The following is a 10,491-nucleotide window of genomic DNA, read 5'->3' as shown; positions in this document are numbered from 1 at the left end:
TTTTAAAAATCGAATAGTCGAATAAAATTGACGAATCGCGACAGCCCTAAATTCATTAAAAGTAACTGTAGTCTGATAACAAGTATTTTAAAATGTAATTGAATCTAATTACAAGTACTTAATTTTTGGATTCTGATTACATGTAATCAATTACTACCCAGCTCTGTCTTCTGCAATATCTCATTCATTATTACTCATACTTAGTGTTCATGATATATCAAATCATGTTGTTTATTGAGGACAGGTGTATTAATATTTTCTTTTGGGGGGTGGGGGGTGGCTCTTTTGACTTGGTCCAGTAAGAAATCACTCAGGAATTTTAGCGACTACATAGCAACATGCTAAATTGCCAGAATCAAATAGGTTGCAGAAGTTGCTGGAGCACCACTGAAAGTGCATCGTAATTTATATGGCAGAAATAATTATGATATGCTGAGTTCTTCTCAAGAAACATTTCTGATTACAAATGTTGCTTGCTTATTTATGTGTGTGTGTAAACTGTGATACTTTTAAAGGATTTTTTGATGAGTAACAAGTTCAAAAGAACAGCATTTATTTGAAGTAGAATTTTTTTCTACATAATAAATGTCTTACCTGTCACTTTGGATCAATTTAATGCATCAATTATGAATAAAAGCATTAATTTCTTTAAATAAATAAAATCTTACAGACCCCACAATGTAATGTACAAGTTAAAACACCTTGTTTTAAAACACATTTATGTGATAAAAATAAAAATGACAAAAGCTATAAACATTTGAACAAATGTAACATGATTGTATGATGCACTGTTAATGAATAGAATTTATGCATATTTTTATGCATTTTTTGTGATGTACCATTTGTTATCTTTTTTTTACAATACTGATATAATAAATATTATTATTTTGGTTGCACTTTATTTTACAGTATATATACTTACTCGCACTTACAATGTACTTACCTAAGAAAGTCCTGGCAATATAAGTTTAAGGTAAGGTTTAGGGGTAGGTTCAGGATTAACTATATACATCAAGCGTAGCGTTAGTTCTGGCAGGTCACGTTAGTCAAGCTCGCATCAGTGGACATTACATTTATTGACAGTATTTTTGGCTGTTAGTGGTTTTACAAAATAAGTGTCAATGGATGCAGTTTGTGGGCAAATAATTTTTCCTCATTCTATCATTATCTATAAAACAATCACAACTGAAGTCGTGTGGTTTGACTGTTGGACTCGGCGTCTAGTAGCAGAACCTCTTAATTGTCTGCATGTCTCTGCAGTGCTTACATCCACGAGGCGAGCGACCCGTCTCGACACGTTACTCTGATCGACTCTGATCTGCATTCCCCTGAGGGTCTGGCACTGGACTGGGTCCAGCACAACCTCTACTGGACCGACTCGGGCGACAGAACCATCTCTGTGGCTTCAGCGGATGGCAGCAGGAGACGCGTGCTGATCAGCACCGATCTGAGCGAACCACGGGCCATCGCTGTGGATCCAAAGAGAGGGTGAGCAGCTATCAGACACATCCCATCCCAGCACTGCCAGCCAAATGACAAAACCACAAAAGGCCAGACTGCATTTAAAGGTCACTGCGATGATAAGAGATGCTTTCAGTGACATGCACATGGAGGCTGTGGAGTATTACAGAGGAAATGTTATTAGAATTCTATTTAACCATAGAGATAACCTTACTGCTCGTATAAATGGTTTCAAGCATGATGTTGTTTGCTCACAATAGTGAATGCCACAAAATGGTTCTCTTGTTGATGCACAAAACTATTTGAATACGTAATTTAGGTCTGCTCTGGTCTTCAGATAACTAAGACCTTTGTCATTGGCAAGTCTCAACAGTAGAAAAGAGAAAGTTTAAAAATCTAGTTTAAAACTAATATTCCAAGTTAGAAATGTGTATTTGTATTCATGTTAGTTTCGTCTAGTTTTGAAAAACATGTAGACTCTAAAAATGTGATGTATATCCATAAAATGAAAGGTAACATATTTTCACATTTTTCATACTTTAACATTTCACAATATCATTAAGTTTTTAGAGAATCACACCCCATGACATTAAGTGTTGCTTTTGTTAACTAAAATGATAATAATAATAAAAATAAGGTATGTTGCCTTATCGACTAACTGAAATAAAGTTTTTAAAGTACTAAAATTGCTAAAACTGCAACACAGAATAATTACAAATAAATAGAAATAGAAAAAATTATAAAAACGACAAAAGCACATAAAATTAAAACTTACGCTAAAATTGTAATGAAAATGGAAAACATAAAATAAATAAAAACAATTGAAAATTATTAAATTAACCCTCAAGCATCCTTCGTATAGCAGCCCTTAACTTGTCATTCGTGGACACACACAGTGGCTGAGTGGCACAAACAAAAAACATAAAGCTCAGTCATTAGCTCATTTAATTCTTTGGTTTTGTATGTGTGAGTGACTGTTTTTATTCAACAAAGTAAAAAATAAAAAACTTGCTGTGTTATAGGCTCATTAAATGGTTTGTAAATGGGTTTGTGCGTTTGTGTGTGTTGGTGTGTGTGTTTGTGTGTGTGAGTGAGTGTGAGTGTTTGCCACATATTTGAATGTTGTATAGACTCACCCCTTCATTTATGTGTATGTTCGATCTGCATTGTGTTGGATTTATTGATTTTTATTGGACAAATAAAAAAATGCTTTGAATTTTAGTATTTCCCATTCATTTCCTATGGGTGCCCACGAATGACAAATGAAGGAGTTTTTTTTTTTTTTTTTTTTCAACCACTTAACTTTGTTGAATCGAGTCCTCTTTTTTTGTGTGTGTTCAGGTGGCAAACTTATGAAAAGTAGCCAAGTCTTGAACCGATTAAGGAAACTATTTAAAAAAAAAAAAAAGAAAGATTTAGCCTAAATTTGTCCTGAATGACGATTGAGGGTTAAAGGGGTCATATGATGCTGCTAAAAAGAACATTATTTTGTGTATTTGGTGCAATGAAATGTGTTTATGCGGTTTAAAGTAAAAAAAACCATTATTTTCCACATACTGTACATTATTGTTTCTCCTCTATGCCTTGCCTTTTTGAAACGCGTCGATTTTTACAAAGCTCATCGGTCTGAAAAAGCGAGGTGTGCTGTGATTGGCCAACTATCCTGTGCATTGTGCTTTGTGATTGGCCAAATACCTCAGGTATGAGACAGAAATGTTACGCCCCTCACCATATTGTGATGGCATGTTCCAGCCGGAGCGACGACACAAAAACATTAAAACCCATTACAAACGAGGCATTTGTTGCATCCAGTGGGGACATAATTACTGATTATAATGACTTATAATGTCTTTTTACGCGTTACGTTGCATTGCATCGTGCTGCGTAAACATAAAACTCTGTCTGCATTTGTGATCGGAGAAATGACAAACAACAAGTGTTACTCTACACTGCTCAAAACTCGCGTTTGTAACTTTTATAAAGAATATCTCTTTGGATTTGAGACTTTAGTCTTTGCAAATTTACAGATCTTCTTTATGCACCAAGAGCTTGTAACACTCCAAAGAGAAAGGAAAAAATGAAATCGCATCATATGACCCCTTTAAATGATCTGATTGTAAAATACTTACTTTCACATAATTTCCTCTTTCATGATTTTTCTGCATGACTTTAATATGGCTATGATACTAATATTTACAAGAATTACATTATTTTCATGCAGCTTTTCTCTTTTTTGTCATCAGGACAGTTGTACCACCCTGACATTTTCAATACAAAATCAAAAATATCAAAATCAATTTTAGTTTTTATAATTTTTAGAAATGGTAGCTGTAGGTGTATTCAGGTCATGTATGTATGAATTGCATTTTTAATGTATTTAAAAAAAATACAGATCCAGGTTTTGTGTTACATGGAAGTTTAAACTTTGCTTTCACAGGTTCATGTACTGGTCTGACTGGGGCACCAGGGCCAGGATCGAGAAGGCTGGCATGAATGGTGTAGATCGGCAGGTGCTGGTGTCTGAGGACATCGAGTGGCCCAATGGAATCACACTCGGTAGGAATTATAATGGTTATTCCCTTCTGTTATTTATGCTCTATGGAAAGAGGTAGAGACGGGCTTGTAAAAAGTCTAAAACGGTTGAGCTTTATGCACTCTTTATGAATCAGTAAGGCTGAACTGTTTGACTGCAGTGTTGTGTCTCTGAATGCAGATGTGGTTGGTAAGCGCTTATATTGGGTGGACTCAAAACTGCACCTGATCTGCAGCGTGGATTTAAACGGGGCACATCGCAGAGTCATCCTGTCCTCCAGCGAGAGACTCGGCCATCCGTATGCCCTCGCTGTGTTCGAAGTGAGTGAGCCTCCTAAATACTGTACCTGTGTGTCTCAGTTTCTTCTATTTCTTTATAAACTCAATGTGTATGTGTTTACATGCATGCGGTTAACACCAGCTAGTCTGTTTGTGTGTATTTATCAGTTCATTACTGTGAATTTAACTGCTGCCCAAAGCAGTCCAGCACTTAATAGTAACTCCCACTCACACTGCTGAGAAGCTCTGGTCCTATCGCTCACACACAGACTGGGTCGACTGGAGCGTATGCAAAAGAGTGTGTGTGCGGTCAGTATCTTACAGCCGAGTTAGCACTAAAGTCTTTCTTCTGTTCTCTTTGTGATTTATTAATATAGCAGCATTTTCAGAGCTGCAGGACTCTGGCCAGTGAGGTAGTCCAGATCTATTTTTTCCTTCAGGCTTACAGCTTTAAGTCAAGTGCTATATCAAGCATATTAAGGTCAGATTACATTTGTAGTAATGCTCAGAACCAATCTTTTTTTTAAAGATTTATTTTTGGCATTTTTGACTTTATTATGATAGGACAGTTTAGATCTGACAGGAAGTGGGATAAAGGTCCTCGAGGTGGGATTTAAACTTGGGACACCCATAGCACAATGGTGCTATATATCGGTGCGTTTTATATATATATATATATAGAACCAAATTTTTTACCATAAAACAACTAGAATTCTTTAAAAATATATAGATTTTTCAATAGGAAATAGCAATATCAGGATAGCAAATATAATGCCGATATTTATATAACGCAATCTAAGGAAAGATTTATACAATATTTACTGGTGGTTGAGCTTTTTAATGGATTGTGTGTCTAGTACACTACCATTCAAATGTTCGGTGTCAGTACGATTTTTAAAAAAAGTCTCTTATGCTCACTAAGGCAAGCAAAACTGTAATATTGTGAAATATTATTACAATATTCCTGTGATGCAAAGCTGAATTACTCCAGTCTTCAGTGCCACGATTCTTCAGAAATCATTCTAATATGCTGATTTGCTGCTTAAGAAACATTTCTTATTTTGTCAATGTTAAAAAAAGTTGTGCTGATTAATATTTATTTGTCTAAACTGTAATACATTTTTTGTTGAATAGAAAGGTCAAAAGTGTACTTGTGAAATATAAAAGTGAAATATAAGTGTTTTACTGTATTCCTTCTATTCCTTGTGGAATAGAAGTATCAATTTCTTTCACATTTTTGAATGGTAGTGTATTTAGTCACTTAAACATTTTGGAACTGATGCAAGAGGGACTGACTAATTTGATCATCTCAAAATGTCCAAATATTGTCTTAATGAATTATTGTCATTCACATTACATATGATCAGCAAAGATGTCCATTAATTCACTGTTAATTGACTCAGCAGGCTTATTAGGTACAACTAGTCTCAAAATAGACAAATATCAGAAATATAGTTGCCCTGGGCGATATATTATCTTTCACTAAAACATCTATAGAAATGCCGTGTGTAGGTGAGTGGCTATTATGGGCTGTGGAAGACCGTGGAAATTGATTGAAGCTGTCTCTGAAGCCTCTTTAAATGTAAAACTGAAACATGCTCAGAATTATTCATGTTCAACATCCTACTTCAGTGATGTATTGTATTTTATGTGGGACAATTCCCTTTATTGTTTTTGCTGCTTAAGCTGAGCGGTCTCCATGGTAACATAGGAACGGGTCCTGGGCAGAGTTATGATAGGAAGAAAGAAGATTATAGTATTTTCACACAAGCACGGCTCAAGTAGTGGTGAGCACACTAATCTAAGATTGACTTCCTCTCACAGCAGAGCAGGGCTGAAGGCTGAAGAGCTGTAGTTTTACACACCTACACATCAGCCGCAGAATTAAAGGTCTTGCTGGACAAAGAATCCTGCTGTGGATTTCACCCTAGTAACAGAGCTTCTGCTACAGAAAACAATGTGGGACTTTTTAATGTGGAACTTTTTCTTGGCAGCTTAATTGCTTGTGAGAGACTAGGCAATAGGCAGTTATTGTTTTACCCAGGATGCTCGTTATTGAATTGATTTTCATTGTTTCAAGCAAACTTCAATATCTATGATGCAAGCAGATTGATAAAGAGATGCTTTGCTTTGTACCTCTTCATTTTCTGAGTAAGAAGTACACAGAAGTACTGTGTTAAGTACTTTAATATTTTGACAAACCCATTACCTGAAATATCCAATTTTAGCATGATAAACATGTCCCCCACTGCAGTGCTATAGTATATTTCAAGTCATGTGTTTTGAAGAGAGGATAACTTTTTAAAGGGGACATATTATGCCCATTTTACTAAGATGTTATTTAAGTCTCGGGTGTCCCAAGAATGTGTCTGTGAAGTTTCAGCTCAAAATACCCCACAGATAATTTATTACACTATGCCTATTTTTGGGTAGGAGCAAAAACACACTGTTTGCGTGTGTGTCTCTTTAAATGCAAATGAGCTGATGTTCCCCACTCCCTTCCAGAAGAGAGCGGAGCTTTTATAGCTCATGCTTCGGATACTCCAGTAACAACAAAACTGGAGAATGTCGCACAGCGAATAGAATTTTCAAAAATGGATCAATAACAACTGTTTGTGAACCAACTTCTATATTATGTGAATGTTTGCAAATCGCCTTTCTGAATGTGCTTGTTAGCATGCAGCACAGCTAATGTGGCTAAAGTTAGCATTGTCTCTGACTATTCACAGAGACCAGAGCTATGAGCTAAGAGCTAAGTTATCAAGCACATTCAGAAAGGTGATTTGCACACATTAACAAAATAAAGTGAGGTAATTGCGGGTCCTGAATATAAAGTTAGATTCACTAGTTGGATAACGAACAGTTGGTATTGGTCCATCTTTGAGAATCAACTCAGGGTGGGATCTATGCTAATAGGGCAGATCGTCACCATTCGTGGGCGGGACTTGTCATAATAGGTGCTCTTTAAGCAATCAGATTATCCCTCCCAGCCACCTAGAAATGCCCTAGGATGTGTTAGCAAAAACCTAGCAACGCCCTAGCAACTATATGGACCACTGAACATTTTACTGTGCCACTTGCTCAATGCTCAGTCCTGGAGAGCCACAGTCCTGCAGAGCTCAGTTCCAACCCTAATCAAACACACCTAATCAAGTTCTAAGTGTTACTAGAAAGCTATAGGTAGTTGAGATTTAATCAAGGTTGGAGCAAAACTCTGCAGGACTATGACTCTCCAGGACTGACGTTGGCCACCCCTGACGTAGAACATCCCAGGACACCCTAGCGATCACCAAGCAAAACTCTAAACCTTCCAATAACAGTATAGAATCCATCTAGCAATCCTCTAGCAACTCTTCACAACACCCTAGCTATCATCTAGAAATGCCCTAAAACCACCCAGAACACCCAAGCAACACCATAGAAACCACCTAAGACATCCTAGCAACCACCTACCTACAACACCCTACAGTTTCACTTAGAAATACCCTAAAACCACTTAGAACACTCTAACAACACCATAGAAACCACATAAAACACCCTAGCAATAACCTAGAACACCCTAGCTACAGTATCACCAAGGAAAAGTCCTAAACCGCCCAGAACACCTTAGCAACACCATAGAAACCACCTAAGACACCCTAGCAACCACTTTGAACACCTTAGCTACAGCACCACCTAGAAATGCCCTAATACCGCCCAGAACACCTTAGCAAAACCATAGAAACCATCTAAGACACCCTAGCAACCACCTAGAACACTCTAGCTACAGTACCACCTAGAAATGCTCTAAAATCACCCAGAACACCTTAACAAAACCATTGAAACCAACTAAGACACACTAGCAACCACCTAGAACAGCTACAGTACCACCTAGAAATTTCCTAAAACAACCCAGAACACCTTAGAAACACCATAGAAACCACCGAAGACTCCCTAGCTACAGTACCACCTAGAAATATCCTAAAACAACCCAGAACACCTTAGAAACACCATAGAAACCACCGAAGACTCCCTAGCTACAGTACCACCTAGAAATATCCTAAAACAACCCAGAACACCTTAGAAACACCATAGAAACCACCGAAGACTCCCTAGCTACAGTACCACCTAGAAATATCCTAAAACAACCCAGAACACCGTAGCAACACCATAGAAACCACCTAAGACTCCCTAGCTACAGTACCACCTAGAAATGCCCTTAAACCACCCAGAACACAATAGCACTGCCTTAGAAACCACCCAGAACACAATAGCAACCACCTAGCAGTTTTCTTTTCTTAAGGACATGTGAAAGTCTTGTGTTGACTGTTGTGTGTCTCTTAGGATCGCGTGTACTGGACGGACCGTGAGAAGGAGGCCGTCTACAGTGCAAACAGACTCACAGGACAGGATGTGACCAGTCTTGCCGAGCACCTCAATGACCCTCATGACATAGTGGTTTTCCACGAGCTGAGCCAGCCTGCGGGTGTGTGGACTTCCAACTCAGCTACTTCTATTTATTTCAAGTCCTTTTTTGACATTTTGACTAATGGCATACAACATAAAGTTTTTAATCCACCTTATGAAATCCATTATCGGATTTGTTTCTTTTGTAATCCATCACGCTTGCCATTTCTGTTTTAATCGGCATCTAAGTCTTTTTGACTTAATAATCTGGTACCGAAGACAATAAGCGTCAACAGCTGTTAAATATTAATCCTAGTTCCACAGTCTCCACAGACTGAAGATGAAGTGTGTTTGACCCATGTGGCTCACAGAATGTGAACGCATCTCCACTGATGGATGATTAATCATTGTGTGTGTGTGTAGCTCCTGATAGCTGTAACCTGAACGGCGTGACTAACGGAGGCTGTGACTTCCTGTGTCTGCGAGCTCCTCAGATCAGTGAACACTCACCCAAATACACCTGCGCTTGCCCTGACGGCGAGGAGCTCAGCCCTGACACACGCCAGTGTGTACCCGGTAAGCTCATTACATTGTGCCTAAAGGCCTTTTCACACTGAACGCGAAATTCGGCGCGATGACGCTTTTAAATCGAAACAATAGATCCCTATGGGGCTATTCACATCAGGAGCGATATTTCATGGCGCGAAAAAGCAAGGATTATTTTTCCATCCTGTGTGTCGATTTTTTCCCCTTGTCGCTGCATGTCGCCAGGGGCTGGCGATGAGGTTGTTAGAGGGCGTTTTCAATACTGGTTGCCTTGACAGCGAATCAGGTTTCTTCAGTACAGTAAGGCAAAAGACTAAATATAATCTAAATCTAAATTAAATCCGTACATACAAACAAAAATGAATGAGAAACAGAGCATACTTTCTTCCATTGTTTATCAACGGCTGAGAGGAGGACGATCACATGAGCTCTACCGTCTTCTTTCCTATTGGCTGTCGCTCCCGAAAGTCGCTCTTCATTTGCATAAAGTTGAAGGATTCTGAACTTTGTCGCGTCGCTGGACCATTCTGAACCATTCGGTCGCTCGTGTCGCTGGAAATCGCCAGCTCTCCATTGAAATGAATGGGATTGTGTTTCTTTGTTGCGTGTCGCGTGTAGTGTGAACGTGTCTTTATATGAGTCTCAGCGTGTTCACTCTCTTGATCTCCTGAATCAAAATATCCCGTAAAAAAAATAGAGTGAAACATTTTTCTACACATGAAATATGAAAGCAAATTGACATATGATTATGACGATATATTTTCTGTATGTGTTTTGTCGTGGTATTTTTATAGCAATAAAGGATGTTTATGACAAATATTAGCAGTGTAGCGTTATTAAACATACAAAGAGTGCAAAATCAAAATCAACTATAGATCACAATCGAAAGTTATTACTAGCACTCGATGATGCATACATTAATAACTACATTTTCAAAAGTAGCTTGATGCTAATTGTACTTCTAATTAATTATATTTTAGGATGCATTCTTCTAAGCATTATAGATAGTTTGTGTTTCTGGTGTAGAACCAAACTTTGTTTATCTTAATTTAATGCTGTATATTGAGCAGTGGACGATGTTAAATCCATATATGAGATACATATCTGAGGAAAAATGCATTGTTGGTCGGCACCACCTAGCGTGCAGGCGTGAATTAGCAGAAGGCGAACAATCGTTTCGCGCTCGGTGTGAAAGCACCGTTCATCTGCGACTCTATCTTTTTCTCATTGCGCTCAGTGTGAAACAGCCTTAATAACACCATGTCCTGACCAGTCCTGTAAACAATT

At 38.1% G+C, this 10,491-nt stretch overlaps 1 protein-coding gene across 1 annotated transcript in view; it reads left to right on the top strand.

Annotated features, from left to right (window-relative positions):
* Positions 1-10,491, top strand: part of LOC107593846 (low-density lipoprotein receptor-related protein 8-like) — a 109,365-nt gene that overhangs the window by 92,043 nt on the left and 6,831 nt on the right. The window contains exons 8-12 of the mRNA XM_016283725.1: positions 1,248-1,488; positions 3,899-4,017; positions 4,175-4,314; positions 8,596-8,737; positions 9,082-9,234. Of these exons, the coding sequence (XP_016139211.1) occupies positions 1,248-1,488; positions 3,899-4,017; positions 4,175-4,314; positions 8,596-8,737; positions 9,082-9,234 (795 nt within the window). The remainder of the gene's footprint in view (positions 1-1,247; positions 1,489-3,898; positions 4,018-4,174; positions 4,315-8,595; positions 8,738-9,081; positions 9,235-10,491) is intronic.

The sequence above is a fragment of the Sinocyclocheilus grahami genome, unplaced genomic scaffold, assembly GCF_001515645.1.
Source record: "Sinocyclocheilus grahami isolate Dianchi unplaced genomic scaffold, SAMN03320097.WGS_v1.1 scaffold176.1, whole genome shotgun sequence".
NCBI classification, from domain to species: domain Eukaryota; kingdom Metazoa; phylum Chordata; class Actinopteri; order Cypriniformes; family Cyprinidae; genus Sinocyclocheilus; species Sinocyclocheilus grahami.
This window is presented reverse-complemented; position numbering and strand designations above follow the sequence as displayed.